General features: G+C 39.2%; 2 protein-coding genes across 2 annotated transcripts; both read right to left on the minus strand.

Annotated features, from left to right (window-relative positions):
* Nucleotides 1-3,059: 3,059 nt before the first annotated feature.
* On the minus strand, nt 3,060-9,160 carry LOC119264568 (interferon-induced GTP-binding protein Mx2-like). The gene is made up of 3 exons (XM_037543109.1): nt 9,006-9,160; nt 8,668-8,883; nt 3,060-3,402 (listed from the first exon to the last, which is right to left on the minus strand). The coding sequence occupies exons 1-3, from the start codon at nt 9,108-9,110 to the stop codon at nt 3,178-3,180; spliced, it is 546 nt and encodes a 181-aa protein (XP_037399006.1). The 5' UTR covers nt 9,111-9,160; the 3' UTR covers nt 3,060-3,177.
* A 3,210-nt stretch (nt 9,161-12,370) lies between these two features.
* LOC119264567 (interferon-induced GTP-binding protein Mx3-like) lies at nt 12,371-20,392 on the minus strand. The gene is made up of 14 exons (XM_037543108.1): nt 20,364-20,392; nt 20,192-20,261; nt 19,902-20,098; nt 19,378-19,515; nt 17,897-18,051; nt 17,674-17,812; nt 17,394-17,592; nt 17,219-17,297; nt 16,781-16,903; nt 15,873-16,005; nt 15,219-15,377; nt 14,444-14,520; nt 14,094-14,309; nt 12,371-13,956 (listed from the first exon to the last, which is right to left on the minus strand). Exons 2-14 carry the CDS (start codon nt 20,242-20,244, stop codon nt 13,732-13,734), a joined length of 1,893 nt encoding a protein of 630 aa, XP_037399005.1. The 5' UTR covers nt 20,245-20,261; nt 20,364-20,392; the 3' UTR covers nt 12,371-13,731.
* Between the last annotated feature and the right edge of the window lie 1,906 nt (nt 20,393-22,298).

A 22,298-nucleotide genomic window follows, 5' to 3' on the forward strand; every position in this document is an offset into this window, starting at 1 on the left:
CAGATAGCTTTTATCTACAAAGAGAGGTTTGTTCTTAGAAAAGGATCTCTGATAGCAGTTTTTCCCAAATGGAAGTGGAAAGAGGAAATGAGCTTAAAGAATCATTCACTTCATTAGCTTCTTATTCAGTTAATAATCTTTAAGCTCATCGTTAAGTTATTCTTATGAATTATTCTGTGAGAACAAATAAACTAGTAAGTTATATAGTTATGAGAATGAGGAAATCACAAAAATCTGAGACTCTGAATATAAATTCTTCCCTTACATTACATGTTACTTTTAAATATAAACTAAAACGACTGACAAGCACCGAGTAAATGCAATGCTTCAGAGATCCTCTTCTGTGCTTGCTATGGTCGTTCCATGCGCCGATATAGCTCTGTGCTCTTTTAAGTCTTTACCTCAGCTCCTTCATGCAGCTTCTTTCAGCATGAACAGCAAAATCAACACAGACACGTAGTCAGCCAGCCGCTGGTAGACGATCTGTTAGAGTAGAGAGGGATTTAGAATGGCATATTATTCAGTTATTAATAAAAAAAATCTTTTATATTTGGAAACTATAATCATAGTAAATTCTGCAAAATATCTAGATATAAAAGTGAGTATTTGATGTGTGGGCTCTCTTTTTGTGAGGGGTTAAACTGAAAGTGAACGTGTAAAGGTGGGCCAAGGGGAGTTTTCAAACAAAATCTTGTGACTATGAGTCACAAACACACACCCAACCATAAACCGGTTCCTCAGCCGTTGTCACGTGCAAAACACCAGAACAAACAACAAAGAACTAAAAGTGATCAGATACAGACAGGGCCCCTGTCTGGGAAACAGACCTATAAAATAGAGTGCTGTGCAAAAGTTGGAGAAAAGTTCATTTATTTAATTTCTAAGTATGAGTTGTTTATTTTTCTGGAGATACATCTGAGATTAGATATAAGATAATCTTGCCTGTCAAAGTGGAAAGTGTAAGTAAAAGAAAAATAAACGGAAAAAGCATGTTTCCAAGCTGGAATTCAAAAAAGGATTAAAAGATACAGAGAAAATGGGATTGCTAACAAGACCACACAAGACCTGATAGACCATCTCCATCAGATAAACAGGACTTCAAAGCATTCATCTTTGAAAGAGATCTCGATTCAGATCTGAAAACATCCACAGGTGTTTCTGTCCATCCTTCCACTGTGAAAAGACAGCTCAATGGATGTGTAGCTGTCAAGCTGCTACTGAGAAAATGAAAAACTAACAAAAAAGAAAGCTTGCAAACAAGAAAAGTCGCCAATAACAAAAGAAGCTGCTGGTTTAGAACAGTGAACCGGTCACCCAGACTTCAACATCATTGCATGGGTTTTAGAGTACTTGGATCATGAGAAGCAGAAACTTCTAAGACTAAAACTAGGAGCTGAGGATTAAAGATTTCTTTGAAAAACTGAAAGCAAAACTACTGAGAAGAATTGAAGCTGCAATAAGGGAAAAGAGTGGTCACACTTTTATGGATTGTTCGGAGCTTGAAGTCAGTGCATAAAATTGTCCCTGTCTGTGACAATATAATTTTTGCATGAAGAGGACATTCATTTGGCGAATCGAGCTAGTCTTGAGTACTGCGCTTGAAGTTGATGGTGCTGGTAGTGATGGCATAATATTATTAGCATAGTGGCAATAAAATTGATCTGTTCATTCATTTTTCTCCATTCAAACAAAACATGAACTCTGGTTTGGACCTTGGTCTGGACTTTGAGGTCTGAAATGCCCTAATATATTTCTTACTAGCTTAAAACTATAATTTGGCATAAAAAATGTACAAAATTCCCCCCTTAAATATACCTGATCATCCCTGACACTTTAGGGTCCGAAGTTTTTCACTGGAACAAATAACTAACAAATAACGTAAGCCACCAGCTAAGCAGCATTCATGCCTATCTTAAACCTCTTAAGTAATCTCAAATAGTGATTTCTTTTTTGACACTGTATTACATACAGTCCCCCATAAGCATGGACTAACAGTGTCCAACAATGAGTCAGTGACAGATACCACCTAACCAAGTCTTATAAATCCAGTCTAACCTGTATTTAAATAAAGACAGTATGAAGACATTTAGTGTTTCCAGTGTTTCCATGGTGATAGGTAACATTTTCCAAAGTTTAACTTTTCAAAATATCTGTGTATTTCAATGGTTAAGATGTGAATAATGTTCAGAGTGGTTTGTTGTGAAATGCTCCCTTGTAGAGAAACTTAAAGAGTCAGAATTGTTCACAGTGGTGGTGATAGAAATCAGACATCTGAAGAGTTTGATGCCTTTAAAAGCTGCATCATAGAAAGTTATTAGATAAAGAGGTTATGATCGTGCTGCTTAATGCGACATTGTTTTTACAATAGTTTTACAAGCCTTTGGCCTAAAATAAAGATTTTTTAAAAAGCTATTCATGGCAAATGGGATGCTGTCAAGGCTAAATAGAACTTCAATAAAATGTTTTACGATTTAACCGTATTTTAACATCATCAGCATTAGATATAAAAATTCAGAAGACACCCGTTTACTCCTTTTGGTCCTTTTGGATATAGTATAAAATGGCTATTTTTGAGGTGTAGACATTATGAACCCTGGTTCCCATCACCACCACTGTAAAGAAAGAGTAACAGGTGAGTTTCCAAATCAATAATTTTACACAAACCATTTCTCACAAATAATTTCTCAAATCTCACAAATAATTAATGAAGGTTATATAGAGATCATGCATTTTAAAGTGTTTATCGCTTATACCCTACAGAACATATCCTATCGAAGCTTTCATTATAATACTAAAACTAAACACTGCATAAAAATGAATATAAAGCTTTTCAGAAAAACAAAATAAAACTATAATGCACCTTATAATATAAAACTATAATGTTTTCTATACAAAACTATAATGCACCCTTAAGACAAACTAAACTAAAAATGCAAACCAAAAAATGGTACTAATGAAAAATTTTGAAAAATGAAAAATGGAAAATTTATATATGAACAGAAACTTCAGTCTGTCTGTACCTGGCTGAACAAACATCACAATCCAACAGTAAACAGACATAAAATGAACAGTTTATCTTTTTAAAAGCAAAAAGGTCATTGCTATTGTTGCATCTAAATAATTCATCGTGTCTTCCCTCTTTTACTATAGTGTGAGCTGTTGCCAGGGTCGTCTTCTTCAAATGAAGTTTCTTAGCTTCTTTTGAGCAATGGTGAGGCGTTCTATGCGGGCCTGCGTGATAATGCGGCGTCTGCTGATGTCCGACTCCTCACGAAGGACCTCAGCTATGTTGGCGCAATCTGTTAACCCCAGCATCTCAGTGCAGAGCAGATGAGCAGACTCCTTTAGCATGAAGTATCGGATCAGCATGGGCACCTGGTCAGCCAACCGCTGCACAACAATCTGTCAGGAAATTATGAATGATCAGGGTAGTGATCTCTGTCTTCGCACCACAAAAGATGGTTTCTTGGCAAGTGAAATTTTCTTAAACCTAGTCAATATAGCTAATATTTCTTAAGATTATTTTAAGCTTATTGTAAGATTATGAACTTATTTCTAGACGTTTTTACATGGTTGGGTGATTTTAGTACAGGGGTGCCGAAACCTATCAGCAAAGGGCTGGTGAGGCTGCATGTTTTTATTCCAGCAAAGCACGTGATCAGTTGTTTGACTGAAAGCAATTGATTAACGGAGCGGAATCAGGTTTGCTCCTGCTTGTTTGGAATGAAAATATGCTGCCACACCGGCTCCTTGCAGGCAGAATTATTTGGCTTGCTTCAGGCACATTTCTTATAACTCAAGTAAAATTACCTAACAATACAGTGAAATAATTTGACTTACTAATATCACTTAAACAAATAAAAGGTATCTAGAAATATGTTTTTTCAAAAATCTCATAAGGTTACAATCTCAAAACTAGAAATATTAGATATATTGACTAAATTTAAGATAAATTTACTTGCCAAGATACCATTTTCAGCAGAGCAAGAACTCCTCAGGCAGGCTGCACCAGCAAGGCTAACGCCTGGTTATAAACAAGCTTTGTCATAACTGTCTGGATGTAACTTTTAGAACAGGAGTCACTAGTTTTATCTACAAAAGCTGGTTTTCATTTCAATCAAGCAGAAACACAACTTTTTTTATTTGTTTAATGAGGTGGTCACAGTGTTAACATATCTAGTCTAAAACTAGATACGTTATATATGGAATGAATACCTGCAACCACAATTGGTTGATATAAAAATAAAATTGGTGATAACCTTGTTTAGACCATTTCAACACCTCGTCATAAGCTGAATTTAGACTATTCTTTGACTGTATTAATGGGGTGGCCGTATCAACAAAACAGACAATTCCTGCTTATCAGCAGCCAACCAGTTGGAAAAAGCAGCTGTTATTTGGAGTCAGGCTAATGTTCACAAGCTCGCTACTACTGCTACTCTGTGCAGTTCATGTGTCACAGTTTTCAGATGGCTAAGCGCTATATAGCATTTCATACATTCATAAAAACAAGCTTAAAATCAAATTTACTACACATTAAAATCCAGGATCTCCAATCTTATAAGATGGAGCATGCATGATTCTACTGGTTTAATCAGTCTAAGCCAAACATTGGACACGCTTGCATTTAACTGATCACCTTGATCACGTTATACCTTTATCATACCCCAGACCTCCACTTGAACTTGCCCCTGTTAGCATGTGTAAGCGGGTTCGGGTTTCAAATACATCAGAACCAGTCAGGCCCATGTAAAGAGACCCATGAAAAGGCATAAGACAATATTTTTAGAAATGTGAGGGGTGTACTCAGTTTTGTGAGATACTGTATATGGATATGGGTTATCATTTACACTACTCACAAAAAGTTAGGGATATATGGCTTTCGGTGAAATTTATGGAAAATGTTAAAAGTTCATGCTACAGTAATATTATTTCATGAAAGTAGGGCATTTCAGTAGAAGCATGTAAAAGCCAACAACAGTGGTGGGTATACCCCAACAAAAAATGTCAATGTCTCGATAACTTGTCATGTGCCCTTGAGCCTCTACACAGCGACTCAGCTGATCCCATAGGTTTTCTATGGGATTCAGTTCTGGAGAAAGTGCAGGCCACTCCATTTGAGGTACCCCAGTCTCCAGCAGCCGTTCCCTAATGATGTGGCCTCGATGAGCTGGAGCATTGTCGTCCATGAAGATGAAATGACTGGATTAATTATGGTATGTTATTCAACTAGTATGAGCTTGCCACTTTACCCTTCACAAAGTGTAGGGCAGTTCTGTATTGACTAGACACACCTGCCCACACCATAACACCACCACCACCTTGCCGTTAAGCTCCTTGTTAGAGAACAGCAAGTTGTGCAAAAAGTACTGAAACATCAAACAGTTGGACATGTGCATTTAAAAGTTTAGAGAAGGTCACATTAAGTTCACCTGTAAAGTTTAGAGTGCATTTTAGGTTCATCCTGAAATTTCACCTGAAGGCCAAATATCCCATATATATGTATGTGCTGGGATGTGAACAGTACAGTACATGAAATGACTGTGTGCATTGTAGAGCTTCTTCTTCTTCTTCTTTCGGCTGCTCCCTTTAGGGGTCGCCACAGCGGATCATCTGCCTCCATCTTGCCCTATCCACTGCCTCCTCTACTTTTACACCTTCCACCTTCACTACATCCATAAACCTTCTCTGAGGTCTACCTCTTCTCCTTCTGCCCAGCAGCTCCATCTCCAACATTCCTTGACCAATATATCCACTATTCCTCCTCAACACATGTCCAAACCATCTCAACCTGGCCTCTCTGGCTTTATCTCCAAACTGCTCTTCACTGTCCCTCTGATCTGCTCATTTCTAATCTTGTCCATCCTTGTCACTCCCAACGAAAATCTCAGCATCTTCATCTCCGCCACCTCCAGCTCAGCCTCCTGTCTTTTAGACAGAGCCACAGTCTCCAAACCATACATCATAGCAGGACGCACTACTGTCTTGTAAACCTTCCCTTTCACTCTTGCTTCTATCCTTCTGTGACACATCAGCCCTGACACCTGTCTCCACCCACTCCATCCTGCCTGCACCCTCTTCACCTCTTTTCTACACTGTCCATTGCTCTGGATGGTTGACCAAAGATATTTGAAGTCATCCACCTTTACGACCTCTACTCCTTGCATCTTCACCTTTCCACCTGCCTCCCTCTCATTCACATGTATTCCGTCTTGTCTCTACTGACCTTCATTCCTCTCCTCTCCAGTGCAAACCTCCACCTCTCCAGATTCTCTTCCACCTGCTCTCTACTCTCACCACAGATTACAATGTCATCTGCAAACATCATGGTCCATGGAGCCTCCTGCCTGACCCCATCTGTCAACCTTTCCATCACCATTGCAAACAAGAAGGGGCTCAAAGCTGATCCCTGATGTAACCCTACCTTCACCTTGAAACCGTTTGTCACTCCAACTGCACACCTCACCACTGTCTCACTATTCTCATACATGTCCTGCACCACCCTAACATACTTTTCAGCTACACCTGACTTCCTCATACAGTACCACATTTCCTCTCTTGGCACCCTATCATATGCCTTCTCTAGATCCACAAAGACACAATGTAGCTCCTTCTGACCTTCTCTGTACTTCTCTACCAACACTCAACGCAAAAATTGCATCTGGGGTATTCTTTCTGGGCATGAAACCAAACTGCTGCTCACTGATCTGAACCTCTCGCCTTAGCCTTGCTTCAACAACTCTTTCCCATACCTTCATGGTGTGGCTCATTTACTTTATACCTCTGTAGTTACTGCAGCTCTGCACATCACCCTTGTTCTTAAAAATGGGGACCAGTACACTGCTTCTCCACTCATCAGGCATCCTCTCACTCTCCAGGATTTTGTTAAACAACCTGGTTAAAAAGTCCACTGCCTTCTCTCCTAAACATCTCCATATCTCCACAGGTATGTCATCTGGACCAACTGCCTTTCCATTCTTCATCCTTTTTAAAGCTGCCCTCACTTCCACCTTACTAATTCTCTGCACTTCATGATCCACTATCTCTCCCCCCTTTGTCCTCCTCTCTCTCGCTCTCATTTTCCCTCATTCATTAGTTCTTCAAAGTACTCCTTCCATCTACTCAACACTCTTCACTCACTAGTACATTTCCCTCTCTATCCTTTATCAGCCTAACCTGCTGTACATCCTTTCCAGCTCTATCTCTCTGTTTAGCCAAACGATACAAGTCCTTTACTCCTTCTTTACTGTCCAGCCTCTCATACAGCTCATCATAGGCCTGAGCCTTTGCCACCATTCTTTGCGCTATGCGACTAGCCTCACAGTACTCCTGCCTACTTCCTTCATCTCTCTGGTTATCCCACTTTTTCTTAGCTGCCTTCTTCTTCTGAATACTCTCATTCCACCACCAACTTTCCTTGTCTTCTTTCCTCTGACCAGACAAAACACCCAACACATTCTTGCCAGTTTCTCTAACCACCTTAGCTGTAGTTTCCCAGTCCTCAGGTAGCTCCTCACTGCCTCCAAGGGCCTGTTGCAATTTTTCCCTGAACTGCCTGCAACCACTCTCCTCCTTCAGCTTCCACCATCTAAACTTTGGCTCTGTCTTCACTCTCTTCCTCTTTGTTTCTAATCTCATTCTACAGACAACCACCCTATGCTGCCTTGCTACACTTTCCCCTGGTACCACTTTACAATCTCCAATCTCCTTTAGGTGGCATCTCCTGCTAAGGATATAATCCACCTGTGTGCACCTCCCTCCACTCTTGTATGTCACCCTGTGTTCTTCCCTCTTCTGAAAATATGTGTTTACCACAGCCATTTCAATTTTCTTTGCAAAATCTACAACCATCTGACCTTCTGCATTTCTGTCTTTCACACCATACATACCCAGCACCTCTTCATCCCCTCTGTTCCCTTTACCAACATGTCCATTGAAGTCTGCACTAATCACCAATCTCTCCTCTCTAGGGACACCATCTACCACTTCATCCATCTTACTCCCAAATTCCTCTTTCTCCTCTAACTGACAACCAACCTGTGGTGCATATGAACTGACCACATTCAAAATTACACCATCAACCTCCAACTTCAGGCTCATGATCCTGTCTGACACTCTCTTTACATCCAGAACACTTTTCCCAAGCTGTTCCTTTAGGATTATCCCTACTCAATTTCTCTTCCTCTCTACACCATGATAGAACAGTTTGAATCCACCTCCAATGTTCCTAACCTTGCTTCCTTTCCATCTGGTCTCCTGGACACACGGAATATCTACCTTCCTTCTCTCCATCATGTCTGCAAGCTCTCTGCCTTTACCAGTCATTGTCCCTATGTTCAGAGTCCGCAGGCGTTGTTAACCTGGGCCTCGACCAATCCGGTATGGCAATCATATTTGTGATCCGCATGATAGTTTTGGCACAAGTTTTACGCCGGACACCCTTCCTGACGCAACCCTCACCATTTATCTGGGCTTGGGACCGGCACCAGAAGTACACAGAGTACACCCCTAATGGCTGGTTTGTGCATTGTAGAGCAAACTGTTTAATAAAAGTAAGAAAAGTAGGCTATTCAATGTTCAATGTGGGCCTTAATATTTTTACTGGTCCTTTAAAAAACATTTTGGTAGGACTACTTGGTAATTAGTCGCTGAAGTACTAAAACATACCTCATAATAAGCTTTCAGCATTTCAGGATACTTGTTCCTGCTCTCTAGCCCTGGATATCTGTCCTCTGAAGCTAGTTCCCCAGAAGAATGGATCTTGTTCAAGGTTTTAAAATAGATTTCATCCTGAGTGTAGAGCAGTTTCTCCATCTCAAACTGCTCCATGATCCTCTGCTCCACCTTGGCTTCTTGCTTTAACTGAATGTCTTCTATCTTGTTCTGAAGTAGCAGTTGTAAGTAGTTAAGATACGTAGTTGTAATACAACAGCAAGCAGTGCTTTAAAATTTCAAAATGATTGTACTGAAATAATATTATATATTATAATAATAATAATATTTACCATGGCAACATTTTGGAGATGAGGATAGATGGGGAAGCATGCTCCTGACACTTTTAAGAACTGTTCCTGGATGATTTCTGAAATGCATGAATCACATTTAATCATTGATAACAATCAGATTGACAGTATTATGAACAGTACCTCCAACAAACCACACAAACATATCAAACAAAGACCAACACAGACCAGGGCAAACACAGGGCTTATATAACAGAGGCAAGACGAGGGACAGGTGGGAAACAGGTGGTAACAATCGGGTGGAGTCAGACAACAAGGGGGCTGGACTGAACTAAAACAAACACACATGGATGAAAAAGTAAACAAAAACCACATGGAGGAATGGGAGGAGCCAATCGTGACATACAGGTCTGAATGTATACATAGTGTCTAGTGGAAGTTTAAATACACTGTATGGACAAAAGGTATTGGGTCACACCTCTTAATCTTTGAATTTGTGTTTCATTCGGTCCCATTGCCACAGGTGTATAAAGTCAAGCACCCAGCCATGCAGTCTGCTTTTACAAACGTTTGTGAAAGAATGGTTCGTTCTACAGAGCTCACAGAATTTAAGCGTGTATCTGTAATAAGATGCCACTGTTGCAACAAGTCAGTTAAAAAAATTTCTTCCCTCCTAGATATTCCATAATCAGCTCTCAGTGTTATTATGGAAAAATGGAAGCATTTAGTAACCCAGAGCAACTCAGCCATGAAGTGTCAGATCATATAAATTTACAGAGCAGGTCGCTGAGTGCTGAGGGGCATAGTGAATAAAAGTTGCCAACATTCTTCTGACTCTGTAACTGTAGACCTGCAAGCCTACTCTGGCATTAACATCAGCACAAAAGTACACAGAGAGCGCACTTTTTGACGAATCACGCTTCTCTGACAGTCTAACGGATGAGTTTGGGTTTGGTGAATTCCAGGAGAAAGTTCCCTGCCATTGTGCCAGCTGTAAAGTTTGGTGGAGGAGGGATAATGCTATGGGGTTGTTTTTCAGGGGTTTGCCTAGGCTCCTTAGTTCCAGTGAAGGGAAATCTAAATGCTTTAGCATATTAAGACATTTTGGACAATAGTACACTTTTAACTTTGTGGGAACAGTGTGGAGAATGCCCTTTTCTGTTCAAGCATGACTGTATCCCAGTGCACAAAGCAAATGCAAAAGGTCAGTGCACAAAGCAATGACCTTAACCCCTTCAAACACCTTTGGGTTTGAACTAGAATGGAGACTGTGATCCAGGCCCGCTTGTCTAACATCTGTGTCTGACCTCACAAATGTTGTTGTGGTTGAATGGGCAAAAATCTAAACACAGACACTCTTCAAGATCTCCTAGAAAGCTTCCCAGATGGGTGGAAGCTCTTATAGATGCGGGGAACCAACTCCATAATAATGCTTATGTATTTAGAATGGGACGTTGTAAAGGCTCATGTAAGTGTAATGTGTGCCCCAAATGTACCAATACTTTTTTCCATATACTGTATGTTGTTTTGGTGTAAATGGAGGCAAATGTGAACGTGACAAAGCCCTTGAATCCTCACCAAATATCTGGCCAGGAAGAACCCAATGTACATAATGTACAAATATTTGAAATACATTCATCCAAAGTTACATTTTGGGTGACACTTTATTTTGAATCGTCGTTTTAAGATAAAAAATCCTCAGTGACATTAATAACATAATTATGTAGCAGCAGTAATGCATCTGAATACATGCAGTAGACTATCAAGAGACTTTTAACTAACTGCATAAATAAAATTTGCTTATAATCTGCTAAATGCAAAAATTGAAAAATAGTATTTGAAGTTACAACTGCTCACAATAAAATCAGTTAAAATATATGTAGAATGCCAACATGTCAAATTACTCTTCACTTACTTGCATTAAGCTAAACCTACAGGGGATTTGCATAACATGGAATCTGATTCAGGAAGCAGAGGCTGTACTAAATACAGTGCCAGTTAAATCTGTCAGTCTGAAAATCTTTTCAAGCTGTTTTTCTCCTCTGTTCTTCTACAGCATCAGTTAGACGGTTTGCTGCTGCTCCATCCAAACAGATTGAAATGTGTCTTTTAAATATTTCAGTTAATCATCTGTGTATGTGTGATTTGTTGCATGTGTGAACAATCATGTTTGAAAACACTTTTGAACAGAATTTAATCCACATTACCTTCTCACTGGGAAAATTACTGTCAGAGCAGGTTCATGTGTTATTTTTGGCGGGAGGGTGTTGTGTTATGAATCGACACTGCCATATTTATGTATTTATAAGATAATAGTTCAGTCACACCTCATATTGCACAGGAAGTCAAATATAGGCGATCCTCATTTATAAATGAGCAAATGTGCTGCTTACTTACTGCCGTGGTAAATCTGGTGCTGCGTTTTATGAATCTGGCTCCAAATATCATACTTTTGTACTGTTTTCAATTTAATACAGGTCAAACACAGTTTACTCATCACTGATTTTTGTTTTTATTGGCATATCACTTACTGTCTCAACTTTTTTGGAATTGGGTTGTAGTACTATAGTTAATAATTACATTTGTGAGGTTCTCATAGAAGCTTTTCTTTCAACAATCTGCACAAAGCCTACTTAGCTATTAGCGCCCCTTTGTGGTGAAACATGGCCATTTTGCCACAGAGTTTCTCAACCCTGGAGGCCCACTGCTCTGCATGTTTTAGTGTTTCCCCAGTTTTACCACACCCACTTCAATTCAGTAAGAGGTTGTTAATGAGCTGACTAGTTGGATCACATGTGTTGGAACAGAGCAAACACAAAAAAGTGCAGGGCAATAGTCCTCCAGGACCAGGGCTGAGAAATGCTGTATTAGGTTGTTCTAGCCAGATACTGTACAATATGTAAAAACATCACAAGATGTCATATTGCAGTAACCAAGTAAACAAATAATAAGATGAGTAATATTTGTTTACCATGTTCACCTGGTGGGGCCTGTAAAACAGGCATGTCAAGCTGAAGGCCTTCCAAGACCAAAAAAGGCTGTGGATTTTAGTGTTAACCCTCACCTAGCGCTCTGAATTCAGGTCATGAAGGCCTTGCTTATAAGCTAATAGGCGGAATTAGGTGTGTTTTTTTTTTTTTACCTGATTTTCTCCCCAATTTAGTTGTTTTCAATTTCACCTGATACTTAGGACTCCCCCAATCACATGATACTACCAGTGCTAGGGGGGTGAAGGCTAGCACAGGCTTCCTCGGAGACCTGTGAAACCAACCACTGCTTCTCTTCCAACTACCGCTCACGCAACGCCATGGTACAGCCGAACGCGCTCGGAGGAAAGCGCCAACCGCGTGATCTGTTACATCACAAACTGGTATACAATGCTTTGTGGCAAAACAGTGGCAAAGACATAATGGCACATGTTTATTACAAAGCATGAAATGAGGAACAAGTGTAAACAGTATTCAGGTGACATGAAGCTTTGTCTACACACTTTAGGCATAAATAATTCAGTCATATTCAGATTGTTTTTCATTTTCTGTTTTTAAGACAAGAAATGAGTCAAGAAATCAGAAGGACTATGAAGAATTAGTAATTGTGAAATGCTGGTGTAAACCGTCTGACCTCATTCTTTTATCAGAAAGAATGCAGCAACTCAGACGTTCATGTTCCCTTTAAATTAGAATCTGTTTCACAAGAGATAACAGTGCATTATAGTATAGTAGTGTGTGTCTTTGTAGTTTATATAATGAAATAAAATTAAATTAAAGTAGTAACAAACATGTGCTAGTAAAATAGGCTACATTACCCTGCATGCACTAACAAATTCACAGACTCAGTGAATCATTTAAAGACAGCCAGGCATGCCTGATCAATGTTCAGTAATAAAACAGACCACCATGATTCAACCAAGAAAAATAGGCCTTATGAAAAATCTAGTGTTGGATATTGTTTGGCTTTAGTTTTGAAATATACATTTTGTTGCATAGTTAATCAGCAAGCTTCTGTCGTTCTTCCAGAGGTCTGATAACGTGTACTGTATAAAAATATACTTACATACTTTTGTAAATATCTGAAAAGTGTTTTTATTAAAAAGGCGACAAATGTGTTTTTATATCAAGTCTTTAAAAAAAACATTGTACACATCACATTCCTCTGTATTAGTAATATGAAGAATGCAAGTGTTTATTTGAAATTGTTTAAGATATGACACCAGACCCCCTTGAATTGTTCTGCAGAATTATTTAGGTCAGCTCCTAGTCTTGGTCCTGTAGCACCACTGGCGTGCATGTTATAGATAATAATGTCTCATGTGAAACAATGTGTGATCACTTGAAAACCTGTTGATGTGAAACAAACGTGATTACTTATAAACACATAATTGTGTGAAACATAAGTGACTTTGCTAAAAGGGGTGGCAAAATCCCTGTGGCTTGTTTGTTAGACATATGATGCACTGTTTGGATAGCTGAGGCCAGATAGGTCACAATGTAAGGAGCCATTTCAGAGTCAGCCATAGGAAGGAAGGGCTTGTAAATGAATTCATGAGTTGCATCAGGTGTGTTGAGAGCAGGATTGAGAGCCAATGATGTAGGTTTTCTAAAATGTACCCTCACTGTTTGTGTGCTGTACCTAAAACCATAAAAAATGAAAAAATTACCTTTAAAAAGATAAAAAATAACTGGAATTGTCATTACTGCATCTAAATAACTCCCAAGAAGTCTTATCTGTTAGTATCTAAGATGATAGCTTATATCCAAGATCGTCCCCTTCAAATGAAGTTACTAAGCTTTTCTTGAGCGATGGTGAGACGATCCATCCGGTTCTGCATGTTAATGCGGCGTCTGCTGACATCTGACTCCTCCCGGAGAACCTCAGCTACGTTAGCACCGTCCATTAACCCCAACATCTCACTGCAGAGCAGCTGAGCAGACTCCTTCAGCATGAAGTATCTGATCAGCATGGGCACCTGGTCAGCCAGTCGCTGCACGACAATCTGTTAGGAGTTGAAAAATGATAACGTTGTTGTGGATTTCTATTCCATTTCTATTTTGCATTCACACATTATAGCTGAGGTGGTTCTTCAAGACTATTTTGCCCTCCTACTTTATTATCCACTGGACTAAAATATACCTCATAATAAGCGTGCAGCATCTCAGGATATTTGGTCCTGCTGTCAAGCCCAGCATAGTTGTCTTCTGAAGTTGTTTTTCCGTCCCCTGGTGTTCCATTCAATGTTTTGAAGTAGATGCTATCTTGAGTGTAGACCAGCTGTTCCATCTCAAACTGCTCCAAGATCCTCTGCTCCACTTTGGCTTCTTGCTTTGACTGAATGTTGTCTATCTTGTTCTGGGGTAGCAATTATAAGCAGAAAGGGTACATAGTGTCAGTAGAGCTGCTGGAAACCACCAAATCAAGTTGAAAGTTAAAAGTATTTTAAAATGTAATTAAAATATTCTTTTAATTCTAAAAGTAATGCTTACCGTGGCAACACACTGGAGGAAAGGAAAGTTGAGGAAGCAGACTTTGGACACATCTGAGAACTGTTCCTGGATGGTTTCTGAAATCCATGTATCATATTCAGACAGTGGGTGCAGCTGATAAAGTGATAGTTCAACTAAAGATCTATTTGCATAGTTTTCTCCTCATCCCAAATGTAGTCAATCAGCCAAGCATGTTTGGTGTCCCAAGTTTGCTTTTTTAGTCTTACACTAGAACTACAAGGCTAATGCAAATAATGGAAGCTGGTACACTGACCCAGTTGGTTACCACGTCAGGTTGTTAAGTAACTTCAGAGAGACTTGCTTATGTGGCTTTTGACACTGTCTGTACAGTTACCTATACAAACTGACAAATTCAGGCATCAACTCCCTGTTTTTAGCCATGCAGAAGAGCATTTTTAACAAAAAGTACTGCTTTAATCCAGATACTGATAACACATTCTTTTTTGAGTATAAGTGACTGGGACACTGCAAATTCTTAATCTTAATCAAGCAAAGTCAACATACAGAAAATTCAGTCACTGATATTTTAAAGACTGGAATGTTTGTCATTGCAAACTGTGTTAAAGATTAACTCCAGTTTAAGTGGTGTTAATGAATCTTTACTGCCGTTCCTGTAGTTTGTATAGTATAGTAGTATAGTAGGGAACACTTAAAACTGTGCATTGCTGGAGTTTACCAGGAGCAGGATTAGCAAAAAACCCTGTGTGAAAAAATAAAGACTGTGAAAGGCCATAGTGTGTAAGTGTGAACGTACCTCTTACGACTCTGAGTCGCTCAATGGCTGGTCCCTTCAGTTGGATCACAAGTCTCTGCACCACCATCTCAAACACATTATAATCACTGAAGCCAGGCAGCTCCCTTCCTCTGTACTTCAGGTCATATTCTTTCACCACAGTCTGGACCACCTCATGAACTGCGTTACGTGTAAATTTTGACATGAATAACCTCTTCACATACAAAGTGATATTTCATAGAAAAAGTATATTTCATAGTTTTCTAGGCCAACTTTTGATCAGCTTTGAGCCTGTACTGCGGTGGATTACAATTGTAGCTGGCTAACTTCACTAGCATCACTCAGCAGGGTACAGCTCAAAGCTCAACAGAACAAGTCTATTTTTAATATTTCTGTCACTTCACCAGCAGACATTCGACTTTGTTCCCTCTTCAGAACACATTTAGAATACGTATTGATGAGAACAACCATGTCTGCCTTATGCTGTGCACTGAATTTAAAATGGTTAATAAACCAGTGCTGATGGTGTTTCTTTTGATGATTGATGATCTTTTTTCATTTAGTAGTGAAGTATTCCAAAAGAACAGAGATACTTAACTTCCGTATTCTGAATACATATTCCCAATACTTTTATAACCCTGGCCAGGCTTAACATGTATTGACACATTTACTTACATGATGACTTTGTACTGTCAAGATGCTCTTTCCACTTTTTGAACTCCGACCGAAGCTGAACAAACAAGTTGTCCTCATTACCCGCTTCCCCACATGCCAAGCGATTGATCTTGTCATTGAAATTCATCAAAGTCTGCAAGAACAAGGAACCACCAACACGGAATTTAGGCATGTAAACCAAAGCTTTCTTTAAACACTGGTACTGTAGTGAGAAGCAGTTAGGGCAGATTTATTGAGAGTAGAAAAATATGAGTTATAGTCAGGAGTGGAAATGGCCATGTTGTACTGAAGGGACTCCACTAGGTTTCATTAGTTTATTCATTTATAAGCCTGTTTCTTGTACATTGTCATGTTGAAACACTTTACACTAAATGCTCACAATTGCTTTACTCTAGTGCATTTCCTGCATTAAAATAGATTCAAGAGCTGAATCCTTTACTGACAGACTTGGTGATACTTCATATTCAGCTAAAAACACACTTCTTGAACCATGCTCCTACCTGTTTATCTTTTAAAATTAAACAGATTATTTTGGCTACTGTGCCTTTAAGACTGGTGTATGTAAATCGGCTCTGCTCTGATTGGCTGCCTTGTAAAGCTGAAAAAACAAAAACACTAAAAATCTACATATTTGAAATGAATTTCTCAGAAGTCTCTATCCAGTCTTATCAGTAATGCAAACAAACACCAGGAAATCACAAATATCCAGTCATGTGTGGTTCTAACCTATAGAAACAATTTCTTAGACGTGAAATCGAGTCAGATTTGTAAATCTATAAAGTGCATGTATGAGGTAGGTGTTTCTGATAAAATGGTCACCGAAACTTGATTCTAGGTAAGTAAACTAGATAGTAAACGGGCAACTCCATGTGGTTTTTGGAGTTTTAGAGTAGGCAGTGGTCTCTCACAATGATGAGGAAGTCTTTCCTCTTCTGTGGATCCAGCGGTGGGCCAGCCTCACACTGATTCAACTCTTTTCTCAAGTCCCACAGCTGCTTCTTTATCTGCTCTGAAAGCAGAGGCAGCGATTTCTAAACAAAAGAAAGGAAAAGAAACAGTGAAATGAAATGGCCTGTATTTAGATAGCAAGCAGTGAAGAAGCTATGGGGACATGGAATAACAAAAACGTGCCATCGTGGAAAGATGAAATAAATGTTTAATTTCTTGCAGATGTTTGGATTTGGTTTGGACTCAAAGCCTGGCTCAGCACTGGGTGTGTGAGATGTCTGTCCAGGACTGTATTTGGGATACACTGTTTTAGCTGAAAGTGCTTAGTGTTGTTACTTTGTAAGTTTAGTGAAAGATACAGATATAGATTTAGATGGAGAGTAAAAATGTATTTATACTTTGATGTGATCAACCAGGTCTTGAGTCAGTTTGCCGGCAAGGCACTGAATCGTTGCTTTCTCCTCATTCAAAAGGCAACTGTCAATGAAAAAAAGGTGCTTTATGAGCTGCTTAAATGTCACGAATAAGAAATGATTGTACAAATTACAAATGACTTCTTCATGTGAAGCTTACCTGAAGAATTCATGACGTTTGAAGAAGTCTCTCTCCACTCGAGTGGCCTCCTCCAGAGAGATTTTCTCATCAATCTGCTTCTGACCACGGCACTTAACGATGATGTATCCTTTGCTTAAAGGAATAACCTGATTTCTGACTACATCCAATATGGTCTTCTCTGTTCCTCTGTCAACAAGGTCTGGCTTAGTAAGAATAGCTGATAAAAACAAAGTAAATAAATAAATACATATTTTTATTTCACATACATTACATATTATTATTATTACTATTACTTTACCCAGAGTTCTTTTGCCTTCAGGGTCCACCTCCTGTGCCATCCTCAGTGCCTCTGTTGTTGCAATGTCAACATTGCATGGTACCACGACCAAATTGATGGTTTCACTTTTCTCAATAAAGGTCTGTATGAGATTTTTGATCTAGAAGAAAAGCAGCTTACCAATAAATGAAAATCCTATCATTTAACTGATGCATGAAATGATACACCATGGTTGTGTACTGACCTGCTCCCCAATATCCTCAGGCTGACCTTTAACAGGAACCCTTGCAATCCCAGGCAGATCGATCAGTGTGAGGTCACTGACATGAGGAGACATGATCTCCAGAGTGATGAGGTCATCACATATTCCAACTCCGTCACCAGCCAACACATTCTGAGCTGTCAGACAGACGTAACACTTCATTTGTAGGTGCACAAAATCTTTTAAATGATTTTAAATGCCATTTAGCTAACAGTTTTTTTGATAAAGTGTGAGAAGTTGATAGTAAGCTAAGCTTTTTCTTTAAGAGCTACTACATAAGCATGAAACTAGGCCAGTTTTCCCAAATAAAGCTACATTACTAGTTAAAGTCATGTATAGTTTATTCTCATTCATTTCTCATTTCATTTTCATCCACAGCGCCAATAGTAGGGCGCAACCCGTTGGCCCTAATGCCCTAACGCAGCGCTGCCTCTGCTGTGCGGCCAGACGTAATGTGAAAAGTAGAATCCCCACACAGCCAATCATATGAGACCTCATAAATTTTAAGCCAATCAAATCAGACCTCTTATGTTGTAAGCCAATCATTTAAGACAGGGCGGAGCTCTAGTTTTACTCACGCTGCTTAGTAACGTAGTTCAGCGACCGTTGATAGTTGTTCAGTTGACCGTATAAACATTAAACCTTATTCAAAAACATGTAATATACAGAGTGAAACAGTAAGTAGTTACAGAGTGAAGATACCCATCTAAAACATGGATCTGTGGCAAGGTATGGTCAGTATAGCTGGATATCACGTTTTTACTTGGTTGCGTTTTTTAGCGAGCTAACTTTGTGTTTTCGTGAGGCACCAACATTAACTAGTTAACTAACCAGGCTGACTAACTAACAGACAGGCAAAATTTAAGAATTTGAAGAAACTTAAAAGTGACAGTGAACAACAGGGATAGAAATGACATTACTTACATTTCTTTACATTTTTTTTATAGTATTTGGAAACATTGAAAGGTGTTTACCATATATTGATTTTTACAGTAAGTAAATGTCAGTGAAGAGGTCATACAGTGTTGATCATAACTGAGTTTTACATCCCACAGTTCCTCAACCCATGGAAGTTAAGAGGCAGAGGATTTTTAGCAGGTAAAACAAACAAAAAAATCTCATTATTTTTTTAGGGATCTTATAAATCTGAGTTTAATTAAACAACGTATTAACATTTATACTTAACACAGGAATAGAGGGAGATAAAGAAGGTCTGACAGGACTGAAGGAGCAGATCTGATGGAGGTTAGTGATCAAGTAGAAAGCAAGGGAGAGTTGTATAAGCTTTAACTCAAATTAATGCTGAATTGAATTTAACTGGGCTGAGAAAATGTTTATCAATATAACCCGAAATTTGAGACTAATTCTACTGGGGGACCGCGCCCTAGGCCTCCGTACTACAGGCTTAGCCCCCTATCCGTAAAGCTCTGGTCACGACCTGTATTATCAGCAACTGCACTGACCTTCTTCAACGTAATGTTCAACCAGTAATGGGTCATCAAACTCAATGTACTCCTCTTTGTAAGATATGGCCGCTCGCCACTGAACCCCACCCTTGATCTTCCTCAGCTTGAGCTCCAGAGGACACCTGGTAACAATACCTACAGTGTACAGAGAATTATTATATACCTACCTGTCCATATGCATTTACTGATGCATCTTTCTTGTGGTGAAACTTTTTAGACAACATTCCAGCAATTGGACTATGCAATAATTTAAGTGTACACACATTTACATGTATTTAACTACACACCTACAGAATGTGAAGGCAAGTGAAAAACATAGTTTTTCAAAAGAGTTTCTTTAAATGTACATTGTTCATTTTCATTTTCCATTATGTAATTATTTGCTTAATTATGATTACAAAAATTACAAAATTCAAAATACAAATTAAATAATGACATGCTTCAGAAGGTTAAGGTGCTCTGTGCCCTTATTAAACTTTTTTATACTGTGAAAATATAAAGGACAAGAGAAAACTACCCACCACTCCCTCTGGGTAACGCCACCCCAGACAGCGCCTCCAGTACAGAGCTTTTCCCGGAGCTCTGATCTCCAATCACTGCTATAGTTGGTAGAGCTAAATCTTCTTCAATGCCGATCAGCCTCAGAGAGTCAATCAGGTCGATATAAGGACGAACTCTCTCCTCTAAATGCCTGTGAAACACCCCTTCCATGGCTTTACTGTAAATGAGGAACAGACATTAGTTTGCATGTTTGATGTATTTATGAAATTCACAAGAGATTTCAGTAATAACTTCAGTCAGTTATACACACCTGCTTTCAGTAGAAGAAGATACGTCATCGAAACTAAATCCATCATTCTCCATAATTGAGGAGACAGTTACTGGAGAAAGTTAAAGGAAGGGAAATTACATTTGAACAGCTTCAATACTTTAATAAAGACTTTGCATGTATTTTAGGACCGTTAGCAAGGTGTTCTACTCACCTGTGTGTCTTCAACCTGATTTACAGAAGGACACAAATAAACTGAAAGCAACCACTGTGCTCTTGTATATATAGGCCCTCAGTCGCACTGCAACAGTACTTGTGAAACTGAAAGCTGGAAACACAGAGATTACATGGGTTTTTCCCAGATATGCCGGATCCGGATTTTCCAGGTTGTCCTGTCTAGTCCTCTTTGGGTTTCACATAAACACCGGTGCAGGTGTTAAAGGAAGCATAATTCAGGCATGATATAATTTTTTTAGTACCAAGCTCATGTGACAGCAGTGTGTTATATTGTGCTCTGAAGTCTTGTTTACTGTAGGTGTGTATAATTAGACCCTGACAGAAGAGTTAACAGTTACTGAATCCTAAGCTGTGCCTGATTCAGCTGAGAGGAATCTAATTTCTTTACAGAGCTAACCGTTTGCTCTGAAAACTCCTGTTTTTCCTGCTCAGCTCCTGCTTCTTTCTCTCTCTGCCCTGGTCCTGTCTTCTATTGACTCGCCACACATTTGTTATCCTGTACGTATTTGTATTGTATTTAACACTTTCTGTGATTATTGCCTCCAGATGAGTTTATATGTCATGGCAACCCTGAGCTTAGCTAGGTTGCCAGCTCTTTTGGATCTTCCCATGAGCCGCCATGGCCAGCTGTTACTGCAGGTTTACTGTTGATATTTATAACTAAAGTTAGTGTTAATATTAGCTCTCAGTGTGCTAATCTGTTTGTTTTCATGTGTACACATCTTATGGCAAAGTTTTTAGCGTAGGTTCGTGTTTACTGTCAGCGGGTGACTGGCTTCCCAGACAGGAATGAATAGACAGGTACTACACTTTCCAGGACTAGGATTAAACCCTATCGAGGAAACCAACCAATGTCCAAAGGTTTGAAAACACCTGTTCATCCAGTATTTCTCCCAAAATCTAAATTTAACACCTTCTACTCTTCTGAGATGGCTCCACACTAGATGTTGAAAGTGAAGATTTGATTGCATTCATCCACAAGAGCATTTGTGAGTTCAACCTACTGATGTTAGATGATCAGTTCTGGATGACTCCAAATCATCCCAAAGGTATAGGATTAGGCTCCATCACTCCCGAGAACACAGTTCCACTGCTTTAGAACCCAGTATGGGGGGGGGGTTATACCCCTCTAGTCGACGCTTGGCTTTGGGCATGCTGACCTTAGGCTTACGTGCGGGTGCTCCAAAACATCCCATTCTGTTAGCCATGCTTTTCAATGGGAAATTATACAAGCCGTCTGCAACTGTACGCCTATGTTGGATGTAGTTGAGTTCAACTTAGAAGGGGTGTCTAGATACTTTTGGACATATCTTTCTCTGTGTTCCTTGCATGATGTGATGTTTGATCATCTCTTTGTTGTTCTCTGTCATCGCCTGAGTCATCTTGTTATTATGCCGTTTTGCTTTCAGTTTCCAAGTTGTGTTCGAGCTTTCTGTGGTGTTTAACATGGGCTGGTGTTCTTCCTGTACTTTGACTTCCAGTGTTGCCAAGGACTTTAAATAAATAACTCGTGTACATACCCCGCTCAACCTTAGATGCAGGGCTGAACATTAAGAGCTTGACAAAATCACTTGTCCATGGAAAAAAGATCAATAACATTTACAAATGACTGCGGTATTATTGCACAAGTTTCTTGAAATGATATAGTTTGCATTGAATACTTTATATATATGAGAGAGAGAGAGAGAGAGAGAGAGAGAGAAATTAACAGATCTCAATTTAATTAATTTAATCTCAATTTAAATTATGTTACTATCTCAGATTTTTAACAAGTTTCTCTCACACTCTTTTCACTTGTTCAGTTCACACAACTTCATGAGGTAAAATAACTTATAACTAGCGCCAAGTGCAGCTGCAGCGCTAACCTTCGCTAAAAGTTATTAAATAAAGACATTAACTAGCATGAACTGAG

This window comes from Pygocentrus nattereri, chromosome 12 (genome assembly GCF_015220715.1).
Source record: "Pygocentrus nattereri isolate fPygNat1 chromosome 12, fPygNat1.pri, whole genome shotgun sequence".
Lineage (NCBI taxonomy): Eukaryota > Metazoa > Chordata > Actinopteri > Characiformes > Serrasalmidae > Pygocentrus > Pygocentrus nattereri.